Raw genomic sequence first — 18,556 nt, 5'->3', positions numbered from 1 at the left:
ACAGCTTGAATCAACCACACATAATGATTTTTCCAAAATAACTGCCTGCCAGTGTTTTGGAAAATGACCTTTTTATGTGATGCTGAGTCATGCAAACTGATTCCTAGGTAGCACTCTAATCTACTAGTACAGGAGCGGAGTGTTGTTGTCTCCATTAGTTGTTCTCAGTGCCTCTTACATAACACACACAGTAATGAGTCTCTCTGAGCCTCGGTCATGTCGGGTTACACTCCGGTTGTTTATGGTCTTACCTCTTAAGTCATCCAGGTTTTGATTAATGCATGGCAGTAACTTTTTCTCTTTTTTTTGAGTCATATCAGAAAGTGACAGCAGACAGTACCACCAACTTCACCAATACAGCTTGTGCACAGTAGTAAGCAGCAACAGCTGATCAGCATTTGGCTAGCAAATTATTCTAAAAAGGTGTGGATAAGAGCGTCAGCTCATTCATTGCCTTCAATTTAATCATGAAGTTCAATCGCAGCAAGTGGAATTGCAAATTAATATAAAACAATTTGCATTGTTATAAGTTTTTAAAAAATCTGTGGAAAAACGTCTTTGCTAATGTATGCTCTAAAACAACTTTATAGCTGTCCTGAGTATATGCGTGCAGATTAATATGCCACGTGTATAGCGTAAGGAACAGAAAGGATCACCTTCCTTGGCTCACTCGCTCTCACGGAAATAAACAAACCACTGTGTCACCCTCTCTGGCAGAACCCTCCGTTCCGAGGGCTGAGCTAACCTGTGGTAATCTTGTCCCCAAAAACATGTAAGCCTCTCGATCCCCTCCTCCTGAGCTCCCAAAATGACCCTCAATCCTTTAGAGCAACTCTGAGCTCCCAAAGTCCGTCATCTAGCCTCCATCCAATAAGCCCGAAGAGACCAACAGACCCATTAGAGCCTCTTTTAATGGCCATAGCTAGTGATGCCATCAGCTGCCCTCCTAAATGCTGAATGGATGATTGTGTTTCATTTGCGAACTGCTCATCCATGAGTCTTTCTATCCAGTTTTGCATATCAAGGTTTTTATTTCTTTTTTCGCATCCTTTGAACCAGTTTGATTTTGGATAGTAAGTCACTTAAAATGCTGTTTCATAAGCATATAAACATATTTGGATATCTTGTGGAGCCATGTGAAGAGCTGTGCATGGTCTTAGTTTTAAATTTCAGGACAGATCTCAAACTTGATGTATTTCTTTATGAAGAGACAGGGATTTTTTTTTTTTTTCCCTCCTTGATGTATAAACTCAGACTGTGACTGAATAAGTCTATTGATATAGTTGCCTAATTAGTTCTTACACCTTCTCAATAACCTGTCCTAATGCCACACTTCATAACCAGCTGGGGTAAAGCTTAGCTTTGGTTTTGATACAACAATTCAGGGACCCCAATCTCTTGAACAATCAACAATTAAACAAGAATAGAGAGGTAGGAAAGAGGGAGGTTTAAAAAAAAAAAAAAAAAAAAAAGAAGGAAAGGGAAACAATTCATTGCATTGTGTTTGCCAGTGCCATGGTCAGACCAGTTTGGGCTGGATTGCTAGAAAAGCGGAGGCCGAGAAGAGGTGTAGCTATGATAGGACCTTGAAAGACGAAGCCCCTTTAGTGCAAAGGCATTGCACACACGTGGCAATGCTTAAGAAGAAAAAGGATGGAGAAGGCAGTGAGCCCTGTGTGAAAAAGGTAAGGAGAAAGGACAGGTTTTCAGAAGCTGATGCTCTGATACCAGCACCTTCAAGGGCATGTGCTTTATATTTGGAGTGAAAGAAAGTAAATAATGAATATGTTTGCTTTTGATGTCAAGAAGTTTCATTCTTTGTAATAGGACTCATAGTTGTGTTCTTAACTGATTAAACATTGCATTGCAGTGCCAGATGCAGATAAACATTTGCATGTTTATCTGCAAACATGCTGATACACCAGCGTGTCTTGCACAATAAGGGAATGAGTGAATGAAGACACACACAAACTCTTGGTATTTGACGCACATACAGAGGATGTTTCTGAATGTCAGAATTGTTTTGTAATGTCTCTTTGATTGAAAGCCTGAAGGCACTTGCCAAGGATGGCCTTTCTGAGCGAAGAACGGTGTGTTTGGCTGCTTTTAAATCAATCTTGTCAGTGTTTCGCCACCTGCGTCGAACTGTGCCATTGGCAGAATCATTTTTCTATCTGTATCTTGACAGAATGATTTGCTGATTTGTGGATATTATTCAACAACGTTTTGCTGCAGAGGGAAAAAAAAACACACACACACACACACACACACACACACACACACACAGTTCATGTTTTCATGCTTGAATGCATATGCCCCCGCTTGCATGTTTGTTTCTTGTTGTGAGGTTTTATAGCAGCAATAAGTTATCGATTCATACACTGCAATATAATCGGTACATGAATTATGATGCATCAGGCTATTGACTGTGCTGTAACAGCAGAAAGAATATTATAGTGATAGAATCACAGTCAGTTTAATGGTCCAACTACAGCAAACAGCCAGAAGCCTCCCACCCACTTTGCAGAACCAGGATTAACTGTTGCACTTCATGTGGCCTTGTGGCTACTTGATAATAGCCTCATTGTTTTATTTTATCTTTTAAGTTAGGGTGAAATCAGAGCTGGCAGTCGTTCTTTATCAGGAGACATGACCTGAAAAATATGTGAGATAAAGTCAGTTGTGTTTTTTTTTTTTTTTTTTTTTTTTTTTGTCTCCCCCCCCCCCCCATGATGCTGTCATCATGACCCTATCTTATGTATAACCACATCTCTATGTATTATCACATTATCTTTGCTTAATGCCTTTTTTGGGGGGGAGGCATGGATGATTTAAAAAAAAAAAAAAAAAACAAAAAAAAAAAAACAAGTTGTAAAGAAAGTGGCATGTTATATCAGAAGTTGTTCAAATCTGAATGGAGTTCTGATCTCCCCCTGTTCTCTCTATCTCTCTCTCTCTACATAAGCAGATCCAGTTTGCAGACCAGAAACAGGAATTCAACAAGCGTCCCTCCAAGATTGGCCGGCGCTCTCTCTCTCGCTCCATCTCCCAGTCCTCCACAGACAGCTACAGCTCAGGTGAACACACACACACACACACACTCCCCGTTGCCCTTTACTTATCAGCCATGTTACTAGACATGTTTCCATTACAATTTCTTTTATGACACCAACGGTATAGAAAGTGCTCCAGTGGGACGTAAAGTTGGCTGACCTCTTGTGCCTCTTCACTAACCCCCTCTGTATCTCTCTCTCACTTCTCACACTCAAACTGTGGGCTCTGTGTTAGAGGATTAGCTGCTGGTCATTTACTGGAGAAAGGAGAGAAAGCTGGGAAGTACTGGGTGTGGTTGAAACAGACTGGCATTGGATCTCCATTCATGACTGACTGTAGCAGTGAGGAACAAAACTGGGAATTTTTTTTTTTTATGGACTGAAGATGAACGAAACTTTTATTAAAAGTTTTTTGATTTAATGGCAAGAAAATAGATTTACCACCCTGATGATGGCATCATTTGCTCACATATAAAATGTAGCACCTTCAGTTTTTAGTGCCTTTAAGGGAAGCTACTCAAATGTGTCTATCAGAAATATCAATGTCCCCTCTATTGTATTGTGCACACTTGGCCATTGAAGAAACCCAAAGGAACATACAGCTACGGCTACAGTCCATAGTTCAACCTGAACCAGTCTCATGTCTGTTGGTTAAATATAAAGCTACGTCCTGTAGATGGTTAGCTTAGCTACGCCTGTGGACCGCTGGCAGGGAAAACAACCAGCCTGGGTCTGTTGGGGGGGAGGAGGGGGAACAAAAATCTGACTCCACGTACAGTACTTCATATGTTCGTTTGCGTGAAGGAAATGCTCACAAGTTTTGAAGTCTCTTAAAATGGGTTTGAACATTAGAACGGGTTTTGCTTGCTATAAACAGTCTCTTGTTTGTAATAATGTGCTGTCCGAATGTGCTTTTAATTTAGTCCTTGTTTTCTAAGGTCAAACTCAATTCAAATCAAATTTTATTTATGTATTGCCAAGTCATAACAAAGGTATCTCAAGGCACTTTTCAGCAAATAGTCCTCCATCACCTGCATAGAAAGTATATTAGGATGGCTGGTATCAACAGGGAGAGTGATTACAGCAAGCAAAAATGTGTAGATATTGGGCCCCCCTTACTGTTACAGCTACTTGTTGTAGCAGACCCTGTCCTTTTATCCAGGCTGAAATTGAGATGCTGCCAAGCAGCGATTGGTGTCTCTACTCACCGCAGCAAAGTGAATGAATAAATTACTTCACTCTCATAAAACCTGGAACTATTCTGTGAACATAACCCAAAGACCAGACAAAATTCAGTGTTCTAATTTAGGAATAAGACGGCATCATTTTGTATAATCCTTTTCCCATTTTTCTACCCTCCCCAGCCATCCTCCTAACCTATTGGCCTCACCACCTCTTTAAAAACACTTCAAAAGAGTTTTCCCCAACATCTATTTTGTACTTAAGTTGCTGTGCATCAGGCTCAGGCACAGGACATAGGTCCTCCAGTGACACCATCAACGTGATGAATTAATCTGTGTATGATAGAGCTTGGACAGTGTCACTACTAGTGTCAGACTGTTATTGGCAGACAGATGGATGGCAGATGGAGAGATGGACGTTCAGTCAGTATTAGTGGATGGGCTGTGATGGTTCCCTGAGGTCAAGAGTGCTTTAAAAAAAAAGTGTCTGCACAGTCCTCTGATGAAACATTTGGGTCCTGTGACTTCCCACCGGCGCATTTGCAGGCAGCTATATGTTTTTGTAGGCGAGCAGCATGAATCGGGGTCAGCTGAGAAAAAGACCTTGTGTTTCTTTTTTCAAGGAAGAAGAATCCTTCAAAAGAAATCTCATGCTGTTTGTATCATTGCCTCTCTGTTTTTTGTTTTTTTACAGTATTATGGAAGAAGCCATATGGTTTTACAGCTTAATTAGACTCTCAAAAATCTGCATGAATATTCCATGTTTTAATATTCAGGTCAAGTTCAGCTCTGTATTTGGTTTGCGAATCTAACATAATTGTGAACTCCTGTCACGAAATGTTACTCTCTTCTACTTCTATTTTTTCCCTTTGCTATTCCCCATTTCCACCTCTGTTCTTATTTACCTCCCTTGGTATTTGACTCCTCCTGCCAAGAACTTCCTCCTCCTCTAGTCGGAGGCTGTCGCATCATTACGAAAATAATGATCTGGGACTTTTCTTTTCCGAGATATGGTAATAGTGGTCAGAGCACTTAGCTAGCATTTATTTCACTCAGTGGTTTGACAAGCTCAGTTTTTTGTTTTTGTTTTTTTGTTTGTTTGTTTGTTTTTGTTTGTTTTGTTTTTTTTGACTGTGCTGTTTGCTTTTTATGTAGAGGCATTAATGGCAGCCATTATAGTTCACGTGACGTGTCATCAGTGTTGCCAATGTTAAGGTTATTTTCCGACTCTTGTGAACCTTCCCCCACCCCACATCCACCTTTTCTCTGAAACTGAGAGAAAATATGAACTCAAAGTCAGTGTTGTGGTAAACTGTAACTTGTTTCATTTTGTATAAAAGCCATCTGTGGTTGAGGAAAGTTGGTTTTGATTTTTATGAATTTACTTAAGGAAAGCATCTCTGTACGTCTGCCTAGAAGCCCTCTAATATATCCTCAGCTCGTATCCTCCCCCTACCTCTCCTCCTGTCAGTGTGGATGGGAGTTTTCAAAAGAAGATTTTTCCTAATTGCAAACTCACAGATTACCTTTTTTATAAGCCTTTCTCCTCCTGGCATGGTACATCATGTTCTTTAACTGTAGTATTGCTACAGTGCTGGCAAGGCACCCAGTCTTATCTGATGCTGGCCTATGTTCATTTTGAAAGGTCCATATGAGTGATAGAGTCATAGACCAACAGGGACATGTGAAGCAAGCAGCCAGCGCTGCTGCCAGACACTGAGACGCGTCTTCACCAAGTGTGCTGCTGTGGGCACCGCTGTTTATGTATCAGAGGGGCACTGATACTGATACTGACATGTTTCTTTGTTGCGTGCAAGTGCCAAAATGCATTTGGACTGTTTACTATACATAAACAGGACTGGAGTTTCTCTGTTGCAGGAAATGGAAGCTTTATAGTCACTTGAACTCGACACTGTGCAGAATCTGTGGCCTACCAAAGTCAAATTGCAGGGTTGGGAAAAGTACAGGCTTTGTTCACAACGTGGAAACCAAAGGAACATTGTGTTTGCTCTGCACTTTGCAACCTAGTCTCCCTTGATAAAGGAAATGCTGTGAAAAACAGCAACTATTTTGATAACCAGTAATTTTAGTCATGTTTTCAAGCAAATGCTAAATATTTGCTGGCTCCAGTAGTTAATGCTCTCCCTGTCTTTAACAGTGCAGGATTTTATTTATTTATTTATTTATTTATATTTCTTTGCATTTCATAGAAAGAAAATCAGTTGTCATTCAGTTGTTGCAGCCCTGGAAACACACTTGCTCATCTTGAATGAACTGTACCTTTCTTATGTGTAACATACTGACGATACCACTGTCTGTGTGTGTGTTTTAGCGGCGTCATACACGGACAGCTCTGACGATGAGACGTCTCCTCGGGACAAACAGCAGAAGAACTCCAAGGGCAATGGGGACTTCTGCATCAAGAACATCAAACAGGCCGACTTCGGCCGCAGGGAGATCGAAATTGCTGAGCAAGGTAAAGAAAAGGACCTGTCAATCTCACTTTAAAGTGGAAGCACTAGGGGTCAACGGTTCAGGCTGGGATTGTTGCAACAAGATGATAGAAATATATATTGAAGATGTGCAAGTGAAAAATAAAAATGTCTATCAATTTGATGGAAGTGGAGAAGAAATTTAAGTTGTATTCAATTCACATACTCCATGCTGGTATCTTGTTTCCATTGCACTTATATTGCCCTTCAATTGTTCAGCCAATTATAAACAACGTATTAAAAATAACAGCTACACTAAAAGAAGCATATGGGCATTCTATACTCAGAAGGTATTTATTCAGCCTGCAGGGGAGGTTCCTTTTTTCTACACTGCTGGGTGGCCATATGTCCCTGGCCACCACAAGTCAGAACACCATTTAAAACACAACACATGATTCACATCTTTGCCCTTATTACTTCAAAGAACATACAGAGTGCCTCAGCTGAACCCTGCAGGCTGCACATACAGACACGCACGCACACACAAAGCATTTATCTCCAGAATCGTTAACTCCTTCACCTAGAAGAGTCAAGGGATTCACAAAGAGGTATCACAAGGATTAAATGACTGGAATTCCATCCATCCAGCCATATCGTCAGTCCACTTACGTGTGTGTTTGTTTCCTTCACCTATTTCAGAGATGCCAGCATTGATGGCCCTGAGGAAGCGAGCCCAGGGGGAGAAACCCCTTGCTGGTGCCAAGGTGGTTGGCTGCACCCACATCACCGCGCAGACTGCTGTGAGTATGAACGCAAATGATGCTGCATAACATCTGCAGCTGCCAGTTAGACAAACCTGACCCCACCCCCTCTCTTTGTGCTTTCTTCAGGTGTTGATGGAGACTCTGTCAGCTTTGGGAGCTCAGTGCAGATGGGCAGCCTGTAACATCTACTCCACCCAGAATGAAGTTGCAGCTGCTCTGGCAGAGGGAGGTGAGATTTAGAAAGTTGCTCCGACACCTGCCCACTTCTCTCTCCTCTCTTTTAAAATGTATCAATCTTGTTCACTCACTCTGCCTTATTTCTGATTTCACACCTACCCACTTCTGTACATGCTATGCTTGTCCCTTTAGGTTTCAGTGTATTTGCATGGAAGGGTGAGTCAGAGGACGATTTCTGGTGGTGCATCGATCGCTGTGTCAACGTGGAAGGCTGGCAACCCAATATGGTAGGACAACTACACTCTAAATTAAGCCTAGAAACCATATCATATCCATTAGTCTTTTCTTTGGTGTAAACACCTGATATCTTTACCTGATAACTAGATTTTATGTTATGGTTAGTTGCCTTCCACTGTGTGTAGAAGTACAGGAAGGATCAGGTACAGGATGTGGCTAAGATTCATGTTTCAAATTGATTTTGTTTTTAAACTACTCGGGTTACACCACAGAATTAAGTTACTGAAATATTTGAATGAAACAGACTTCCTTTCTCTGAACATTTGCAGTGGAAACATAATATTTCATGATGAAGCTTATCAAAAAATATGAGATTCACTTCCAGTGTTTAAGCACCTTCTGTCTGCCTCTGTTTTTCTCACCTAAAATCCTCTCTGAATCTTTCTCTGCCTCTTCCACCCCACGCCTCTTATTGTGTGTTAGATCTTGGATGATGGTGGTGACCTGACTCACTGGATTTATAAAAAGTACCCCAACATGTTCAAGAAGATCAAGGGCATTGTAGAGGAGAGCGTCACTGGTGTGCACAGGTATGTAGTCAAAAATGCACTACATCAGACTGGGCTGTCCAAAATGATCCGACACTCACCAGTCTTCCTCATATGATCCCTGGTACTAAAAAGAGCCAGTGTATCATTTGGTCTCAGCTGCTGTTCGTCTTATATTCCAATTTAAATGAAGTCTCTACCATCCGTCCCACAGTCATGACTAAAACTAAAAAAAGTGGCAGAGCTTTTGTAGCTGGTGCTCTGTGATTGTGGAGCAATTATGCCTTTAGAAATATCTTAAAACACTTTGGTTGTGTTTTAAATGACATAGATCTAACTTAGATCATTGTCATTGTTGTCCTCCTTTCTAAAAGTGTAAGACATTACAGTGCTTAGGAGATAAATCTTCGTTTTCAATGAGACAAGTACTAACACGAACACTGACGCTCTCACATGGTTACTGATGTGGTAACAGCGCCATCTAGCGGTAAATGTTCTCCCTTGAATCTGTACGGTGATACACAATAACAGTATAACTGGCCATTCATGAAACCTTGTGTAGTCCATTTAATAATCATAAATAAGTATATGATTGATATAAGATGAAAACAATCCCTTCTCAAAACTGAAAGAGGTACCTTTTCTGTAACGACCGCTTAATTTTTATTGCTCTGTGTTTCACTAAATGGGAAGAGAATAAATTGTATAATGGCTGTATAATGTTCTTTGTCGCTGTTTATTTTTATGTTTTGTGTGTTTGGTTTTATGTGAAGGTTGTATCAGCTGTCCAAGGCAGGGAAGCTCTGTGTTCCAGCCATGAATGTCAATGACTCCGTGACCAAGCAGAAGTTTGACAACCTGTACTGCTGCAGAGAGTCCATTTTAGATGGGTATGAGCCATCCTCCTGTTTAACCTCAGTAACAGAACATGTTGTTTTTGTATTTATTCTTTCAGGGCAGTTACGCCCACATGCCTCTCTGTGCCACAAAGTCTGAATAATGTGTTTGTGTCCTCAGCCTGAAGAGAACCACTGATGTCATGTTTGGAGGTAAACAGGTGGTGGTGTGTGGATACGGAGAGGTAAGGCTGACATGCATATAAGCTCATAGACATGCTCTTTTACTGAAAGACTGGAAGAGAGCTCTTTCCTGAAGCAGCTCAAGTTAGATCACATTAAAGCTCTTATAAATCCATTCATGAGAATATAAAGATTTGCTGGCTTGAAGACGCACAAGATAATTATTCATTTTCCTTTAAGGCAATTACGATTTAACAAGTTCTTATTCAGAAGATCTCTGGATTAATTTGGTTTTAAGTTTACTTTTAAAAGAACAGATCTCTAAAGAGTTGCCTGTTGACAGCTTCTCTTACAAAATAATTATTTCAGGCCCACAACGAGTCAAATAAATATTTCATTATGGATTTATCTGTTTGTTACCTTCTTCATTAATTGTTTAATAACTTCATTTCTGACATAGTGAAAATAACAATTTTATGAGTATCTAATGATGTCATCATTTTTCCCTTATTGTTATACTGGGTTAGGGTAAGACATGTTTGGCATTTCTTAATTCATGAAAAAATATTAATTGTAAAAATAAATGATTAATGACATGAGTTCTTGGTTAACAAAAGTAATCATTGATCACTTAACCATAGCAGTTTTAGATCATTTATAGACCAGACAGCCTCGTTTTCTATCTTCTCCCTGGAGAGGTCTGTTTTTAAATCAATCTGTAATATCTGAAATCCCCCATAGTTGAATTCCATAGATGCACTTGTACTTGGATGAATAAAAAAATCTCCATTATTAGAACAGTGGCAGTGTAGCTTGCTTTACCAGAGATGATGTTCTTTGGATCATGTCTGGAAATTTGAGGTGATTGTCACATGCCTTCATTAATTTTCAACCCATGAATTCTTCCATTCTGTATTCACAGGCCTGCACAACATGTCATGTGTGTGAACATTTGTGTTAACTTGTATTCTTGGTTCACCAAATGCTCACATCCCATCCCCATTTTCCTCAGGTTGGGAAAGGCTGCTGTGCTGCCCTGAAAGCAATGGGCTCCATTGTCTACGTCACAGAGATCGATCCCATCTGTGCCTTGCAGGCCTGGTGAGACTCAGCATGCTCAGCTTCTCATTCATGTCTGAATGCAGGTCCCAACATTTTTTTTTATTTTATTTTTTTTAAAGCTAATACTCGTTGACTCTCTCCCAATGACAGCATGGACGGCTTCAGGCTGGTGAAGCTGAATGAAGTCATCAGACAAGTGGACATCGTCATCACCTGCACAGGTCTTTTTCAGATGTATCATTAACTCTGCAGTATATCCAATGAGCTGCCCGCTGATTGTCCTCATGGCAGCTGGTCAGGGATTTGTTCTCAACCAGCAGTGTGGAAAGAAATGCAGTCAAGGAACTTGAAGAATACTTTAATAAATGCGTTTGGGAGATGTGAGACATCAGACTGACATTACAGATGTTCAGCCATTGTAATCAGTCTGCTGGAGAGCACGTTCTCCATTTAGCAGCCGGGGACTTGTCTTGAGCGCTTTTTTTTTTTTTTTTTGGAAACAGGGAGTTACTTGCGACTCTGCTTTATTACCTAACACTGCTGCAGGCCTGGAGCTGTGGGCTGGAGTGCAAATCTAGTTGATCAGGAAATATAATAAGACAACGATGAGCTGGACAAATGGTGCAAATGGATTTTCAAATGATAATTACAAAGTGCAGTGACATAAAACAGGGCAAGCATTCCCTGGAATAAGATGATGTACTGCTAACGTTAAGGTCAAGTCATTAAAGCAGTAAATCTCATTGAATCCTCAGTAAACGAATAATACTGCTAATACTGCTGTTGTGAAATAACTTTAGATGTTTTTAAATTTTCTGAAACAAGATAAAGTCCCACAATCTTTTGCAAATATATAAGTCAGCTAACAAGAATATTATAATATAGCATATGGATTATTGCTGCAGAGTATATCAGAATGAAATTGTTTGCATGCGTTTTACATCATTAGTATGTTTCCTGGGCATAAAACTGTAAACATAAATACAGCTAAAGACCCACTAGAATAGTGTCTGACAAGTCATTTTGTTTTAATGAAATGATAAGATATGAAAAAATTGGAGAGGATAGGCAAGGCTTAATTTAAGTCTTTTCAGAGGCCTGAACAGATCCTCATAAAATTCAGCATGTAGACAGGTGGAACACTAAAACTAGATTACATTTTCAAACTTAATTAACTAAGCCTCGGTACTTAGAGAAGAAATAATGAAATCAATAAAAGCTCTATTAGTTTTACAAGAATAAAGAGAGTGTGCTTTTAAACTAAAAGGGGAGTAGCATTGTTACTACAGCCACTCAACATAGATTACAATTAAGCAGGTGTTTAAAACAAAACAAACAAAAAGAACTGCCTTCTGGCATTAGGAAATATGGCTTCAACAATGACTTTTTTTTTTAATTCTGTTTTTCCCTTTTCTTTCTTTCAGGCAATAAAAACGTAGTGGTGAGAGAGTATCTGGACCGCATGAAAAATGGCTGCATCGTCTGCAACATGGGACACTCCAACACTGAGATCGATGTGGTCAGTTAGCAGCTTGCACCCATTTTATTTAGAATTATCAAAACGATACGATATCACACGTTTTGCGAACCAAGTCAGCCAGAAAAGACTCCAGTTTTGGTTTCAGTGAAGGAAAGGTGATTGACAGCATGGTGAACGTCCTCCTGTGTCTAAAGCCTGGCCTTGGGCAGAGATTGTTCCCCATTGTCATGGTAACTGACAGCATAACTCCGGTTAGTGGGCTGATTCAGAAGCAGCCGTTTGCTCCTCTGGCCACTGTAGCCCACACATCAGCATTACCTTAATAAAGATTATGATGCCACTGCATGATGTCAGGCTTAGTGTAAAGTAAACTTTAACAAATGGCTTGAGTTCTTTCCAAGTTTTAGCATTTTAACCTCTGCTGTCCTCAAATTAGTAAAGCATATAAATGCAATTAAATCGCACAGAAATTAAGGACAGGTGATAATGAGGGACGCAGAGAAAAAGGATGTGGAGCTCTGACTGTATTCTCCTGCCAATTGAGCACTGAGACAGCAGCGCTCAAAATAGAAAAAATACCAGAGGAATGGAAGACAGCAATGATAGTGAGTGAAGGATTAAGGAAGTTGTTCAGACATGAGAGGAAGTCGAGAGTCATGAAGACCTCAATGCGCTTCATCTCCAAAAAAGACTACATGCTCAGTCATCTTTTAGCCTGCCTTATAAGATAACAGAGTTCATCCAAATAAAAACGATGAAGAACAGATGAGGAAAAGAAAAATGCCTATAAACGCAAATAATGCTGTGCTCACCCCGTAGGCGAGCCTCCGAACCCCTGAGCTGACCTGGGAGAGGGTGCGTTCCCAGGTGGACCATGTCATCTGGCCTGATGGCAAGAGGGTAGTGCTGCTGGCTGAGGTAAACAAACCCTCACACACTCTCACACTCTCTCTCCCCAAGGACCCTGAAAGAGTAAAGCAATAAAACGACTTCAAACTCCCAAGTGGAGGCTGAGTGTGTCTTAGGCCAGCAGGATGTCAGACTGCTCTCATTCTGTCACTGCCTGCGTCTCCTGCTGTTTGATCTGCACCAGGTTACAATGACTGCCCCTCCACACACACACACGCACAGAGCTCTGCATCAAGATAGTCATCCTCCAAAAAAAGTCATTTATTGAAGGGAAAGATTCATCATCATACATAAATTTGAGATACAGAGGGTGCAGACAGCCAATTTTCATGAAACTTTAAAATGACTCAAATTTTTCACTAGATCTGTCAAATGAGTATTTTTTCCATTCCTCTTTGCTTCACAAGCTAATATTATACACACGAGTTTATTTATACAAACTTATGAGCTGTGCTTGGCTCAGAGTGAGAGGGGGAGGGGCGGTTCAACACTACACAACAAGACAGAAAAGGAAACTTAAGATTCTTCCACAATGAACCACACATGGACGGAATAAGGTGAAGCCTTGTCATTTGATTTTTACTCAGCTGTCATCAAGAAACGGCAACAATACAACCTGCTCCCTGAGAAACAGTTTGCTTTGCTTGCAATTGATCTCATGATCAGCAACACTCTGATTTAGAGGTGAAGGAGAGAGGGGTTAATCTGACCTGCTCTCTGCTCTGTCCTGATTGGTAGGTAGGTAGGTCACCATTTTTAGTAAATTAAATCAATCACAGTGTAGTAATGTCCTAATGCATATGCTGCTTTGTGGTCTATCTTCTAAATGGATCATGGATTTTAAAAAATGTATTGTTGTATCTAAAAAGTCTGGAAACTAGAGACTGAGACCATCAACTCTTCAGAAAACATTTAGGGAACTTATAAATCAGGTGAGAAATAGGGCTATTTTCCCAAAGATTTCGAAACAACATGACTTATCTTGGAACTAGTGAAGTCACCCCCTGCTTATAATTAGACCAAATGCAGTCTTGGAACACTTAAGCATTTGCCTGCGACTCTGAGTCAGCTCTTAGGTACAGTTATTGGGTCAGCCTCATTCACTCTCTGTTTTGTTTCCCACAAAACAAAACTGCTGTAAGATGACCCGCCACAGTAACTCACAAACATGGAAAGGAAAATAAACAGGCTGAGGTCAGATTTTTAAGTATCAAGTGTCAGATTTCACATCTTGAGCCACAGTGCACTATCTGTGGGTGATTTTCTTTTTGTTCTGCCCCTCGTCGTCCAACCTTTTACTGCTTTGTCTCACACTCCAGGGTCGACTGCTGAACCTCAGCTGTTCAACTGTGCCCACTTTTGTGCTTTCCATCACGGCCACCACCCAGGTAAAAAAACGGAACATCAGTTTCTATCTCATTTACATTCCTGCGCACAGCTGGGTTTGTTTTGTGTTCTGTCTTGTTTTTGTGTGTGGGAGTAACGCATATATTTGTTTCTGCCCAGGCTCTGGCTCTGATAGAGCTGTACAATGCCCCAGAGGGACGCTACAAGCAGGATGTTTACCTGTTGCCTAAGAAGATGGGTAAGATTTATTTTAATTAAAAATTAGTAAATGAAAAAAAAAAACTTCAGCAAAGACTCTTTGTACCAGCAGAAAACTAAAAAACACACAATGCTGGGGTATAAACCTTCCGCTACTATCAGGTCAGAGAGACAATGAGCTTGTTTGGTTTTTAAGTAGCCACCAAATGAGGATGTTATTACAGAGGGTGTTTTACTCAGCAGAGCGCCTGCAGGCATTTAGCATTTATCTCTATAGACAGCAGTCTCATCTGTTCTGTCATGTCTCCCTGGATAGCACATCAGTTACAGTAGAATGAGGTGTGTGTGTGTGTGTGTGTGTCCGTGTCCCAATTCATGTCTGCAACATTGGCCCATCACATTTCAAAGCTTTCAGTCAGTGTTCAGGGGCAGCACACATGCATTGTAGAGACAGACAGACAAAATGTAGGTCACCCTGCCAGGGAGGGCTTCTGTCACTGCAGCATGCACACTGACACAGAGATGATGGAAGTAAGGCTGAGATTAGAAGAGGGAGGCAGAAAGGCGAGGATTCAGGGTGAGGGCAGTCACTGCAGAGGTAAATCCCAGAGCGTCCTCTGCAACTTTGCTTCCTCTTCTGATTTAAATGATTAATCAGCCACAGACGGCTGGTGAATGCTAACATGTTCTTCTGTCTCTGTCGCCCCCCCCAGATGAGTACGTGGCCAGCCTGCATCTGCCTACATTTGATGCACATCTTACAGAGCTGACTGATGAGCAGGCCAAGTATCTGGGTCTGAACAAGAACGGGCCCTTTAAGCCAAACTACTATAGGTAGGAAATGGCATTTGACTGGACCGGAGGTGTTTCAGACCAATTAGCTGCTGTTGAGTGTCACTGAGTGAAACCTCTGTCTTTGTCCTTCAGGTATTAAATCAGTGTTGGGTTGGACTCTGACCAAATTCCAATACTCCATGAATCGCACAGACTCGCAGAAGGAGGAGGAGGACAGAAAAGTCAACGCACCTGCTTTATATTCGGGGAGGGTGAGGGTGAGGAGCTCAAGCTCCTGAGCCTGGAGGGAGAGGGGAGGAAGAGGGGGCTGGATTTTCTTGCGAATATGGCAGTTGTTTTATTTATTCACGCTTGACAATAACATTAACTCTAACTATGTGGAGCTGCTCCTGCCGTCCGCCACTTAGCTAGCTCCCCCTGTGTCTCCTCCTGGGAGATGTTTTACTTCCCTCCCACTCATCATCTTACACACACACAAACACACACACACACACAATCACCACCATTATCTCGATCTCTTTAGACGCTCACTTGTGTGTTGAGTTGTATGTAAACCCTCCATCGTCCTTCCCCATTGTCAAATCTTTTATTGTTTAACTATTAAAGATGAAATTATTGATGGTAAAAAGATATATACTATATAAAAAACCTTGATTTAAAAAAAAAAAAAAAAAAAAAATCTGTGTGAATGAAGATCACCTTTGAAGATTTAGTGACAGAAACTTTTTTCTGTCCTTTTTTATTTTGTTGGTTTCTTTTCTACTTGTGATCATGTTTTTTTTTTTTTTTTCTCTTGTGTAATATTTGTGAGGGCGGGGTTAGAATGAATATAGGAGGCGGGGGGTAGGTGGGATCTCAGGGTCCAATCATATCGTCTTTTATTTGAGATTCATTGTTCTGTTTTTTTAAAACATTTTTTTTATGTGTTCTGTCCCTTCAGATCAGTCTGACATTTTTTTTTTTTTTTTTTTTTTTTGGGTATGACTGGATGGTGGCCACTTCTTGCCACCTGTCACTCAAGCCCACACTGAAACCTTCTCATTGGCTCCTTCTTTCTCATTTTCCAGCTGCTCACATGATGCCAGTGACGAAAAGTATTTCAAACTAGTGAAAGTCGAGTCCCTTCCTTTAAGAGTGACTATACTGTATTAGAAGCATGGCAGGTTATCGGATCATTACAAGGGGTATACTGTATATTTAGATATTTATATAGAAACTACGATTTTTCTATCTTTTTCTCTCCGGCAACATTTAATATCATAACTTTTGGAAAGAAAAATCACGTCATGAATATAATTGTTCTATGGATAAGTTTAATAACTTGAACCTAACTTGAACCTTAATTTTTAATACTGTGACAAAACGTTGTTGCTAATCCGGTACATAGACTGATTTCTTCAATCAGGTCCTCTGAAAAGTATGGTGCTGTCTACGTTTACTGTACTGACCATACACAACACAACACAACTCTTAGGTACTCGGAGGTGCAATCAAAGGCTTCAGCTCACCAATAGAATCTGGCCTCTGACATCCATCATGATATATTTTTGCTCCGACCAAGAAACATAGTTAGCTTTTCAGCAAGTTATATGTGCATTTGCCTGTAAAGTGAGAATTTTTTTTTTTTTTTTTTTTTTTCTTTCCCCCGCTCTTATTTTTCTAAATTCTCCAAACTTGGCACATTATCCCTGATCTATTTTAGTTTCTTCTTCCCTACACCTGAGAGGCTTTGATCCTTTTCTTTAATGAGCTGGGCGGTCGTCTCAAGCTGACCCGACGGTGGAAATGAGAAAGTCTTGACGGTCATTTCACCAGACAGCTGAGTGCACCCCACAGCTACCCATTCTGTCTGCACCTGAACCAGCCAGTGTCCACTGTGAGCCTGCTGGGAAACGCTGCCAGCTCAACTCGCGCACTGAGATCTGATGTTTAAACACACATTTCCAGCTGCTTATTATCCATCTGAAGATGTACCGTTTATAGAAATGCATCTGATCACTTTAGGACAATAATTGGAAGTCCTGCAAAAAGTTTTCATCAGTCTGATAAATGCTCTTGCTATACTCAAGTAGCCTAGAATTGTCTCCATATTTCTTGCAACTTAGTTTTGGTGTAACAGTAAGATGTTTCATCAAACCAGCTTCTTTACAGGAATAGTTTGACATCACTTAAGATTGATGCCATTTAAAAAAAAAAAAAAAAATGTATAGGAACCTCTCATCTAAGTCTGCTGTGCGTTAATGCATCACAGTGAACTGACAAGATCTGATACTGTATCAACAACCTCAAAGTCATGCTCAGCCCTCTCAATGTTTGTGTGTTTCTCTGTCTCCTTGTGCTGTTCAGAGTAGTGTAACCTGTTAATGGTGTAGTTCCTAAGTCTTACACCCCCCCTCCCCTTTTTTTTGTTTTTTGTTTTTGAAAGTGTGAATGTGCGTCGAAGAGCATATGATCTCTTGTAAGCTGAGGTGATTACAGCTTGCGTGCGTGTCTGAATGTCTTTACATGTTTGTACACATCCTTTCTCGTAGGCCATGGTCGCTTCATCAACAGCTGCCTCAGGATCCTAGCCTGTGCGTTAGGGGGAGAAACCGTTGAATTTTATTTTTTTTGTCAGTGGTAAGCTGACCAACACATTGGGTGGGTGGGGGAAGACACCAGCATCATATATGTATATACCTACTATATGCAGATATGACAACCTTTAAAAGTATAGGATGGTAAACAGAAGAATCAACTCCTGTATTTATTGTTGTAAATCCTCATACAGCGCAAAACTGGCAAAATTCTCCAACATGTTTTAAGTTGTCTAATAAAGAAAAAAAAACTATGTTTAAATATTGCAAGTGATAATAGTAGATGATGAGCAATAATTAAAAAATTCTGTAATCTTAATGAATAAAGATGTAAAAAATTGTAACCAGTCATTGTACTTGTACTTGATTTCTACGAACACATTTGGTCCTATTCAATAATTTATCACAAGCTTTGTCCTTATGACACTGTTTGGTGTGTGTTGTTCCTCTCTGATCTTACAGTGGACTGATTTGCATAGTTGTGTTTGGGGGGGGAAGGGAGTGTATGTGTGCAGCTGCTGAGGTCTGTCACAGCCAGGATGAGCTCATCTGAGCCGTCAGACTGGGACGTCTGACATGAACACAGTTCAACCTTTATTTATTCCTGACACACGCAAATACACACAGCGACAGAATAAGTTGTGTAATGTAGTTGGTTGCTTTTTTTTTTTTTTTTTTTTTTTTTTTTTTTCTTCTTTCCCTTTTAAATCCTTAAAATGCAAAGCACGGTTTGACAAACTTCAGGCAGAGATAAAAACTAGTTTTTCTTGTTCAAAGC

The 18,556-nt window shown here is 40.4% G+C and overlaps 1 protein-coding gene across 3 annotated transcripts in view; it reads left to right on the top strand.

Annotated features, from left to right (window-relative positions):
* Positions 1–15,891, top strand: part of ahcyl2b (adenosylhomocysteinase like 2b) — a 33,541-nt gene extending 17,650 nt beyond the window's left edge. The window contains exons 2-17 of one of the 3 annotated variants that reach the window (XM_029494825.1): positions 2,969–3,077; positions 6,567–6,710; positions 7,366–7,466; positions 7,557–7,659; positions 7,800–7,894; positions 8,328–8,434; positions 9,166–9,282; positions 9,410–9,473; positions 10,424–10,512; positions 10,624–10,694; positions 11,898–11,992; positions 12,773–12,871; positions 14,182–14,250; positions 14,369–14,447; positions 15,121–15,241; positions 15,335–15,891. In XM_029494825.1, the coding sequence (XP_029350685.1) occupies positions 2,969–3,077; positions 6,567–6,710; positions 7,366–7,466; positions 7,557–7,659; positions 7,800–7,894; positions 8,328–8,434; positions 9,166–9,282; positions 9,410–9,473; positions 10,424–10,512; positions 10,624–10,694; positions 11,898–11,992; positions 12,773–12,871; positions 14,182–14,250; positions 14,369–14,447; positions 15,121–15,241; positions 15,335–15,341 (1,470 nt within the window). In that variant the 3' untranslated portion in view covers positions 15,342–15,891. Of the gene's footprint in view, positions 1–2,965; positions 3,078–6,566; positions 6,711–7,365; positions 7,467–7,556; positions 7,660–7,799; positions 7,895–8,327; positions 8,435–9,165; positions 9,283–9,409; positions 9,474–10,423; positions 10,513–10,623; positions 10,695–11,897; positions 11,993–12,772; positions 12,872–14,181; positions 14,251–14,368; positions 14,448–15,120; positions 15,246–15,334 lie in introns of those variants that run through there. The other 2 variants (XM_029494826.1, XM_029494827.1) reach the window with 2 other exon arrangements.
* The last annotated feature ends 2,665 nt before the right edge of the window (positions 15,892–18,556 follow it).

Source organism: Echeneis naucrates, chromosome 23, assembly GCF_900963305.1.
Source record: "Echeneis naucrates chromosome 23, fEcheNa1.1, whole genome shotgun sequence".
In the NCBI taxonomy this organism is placed as follows: domain Eukaryota; kingdom Metazoa; phylum Chordata; class Actinopteri; order Carangiformes; family Echeneidae; genus Echeneis; species Echeneis naucrates.
The sequence above is the reverse complement of the archived record's forward strand: the minus strand, read 5'-3'. Positions and strand labels throughout refer to the sequence as shown.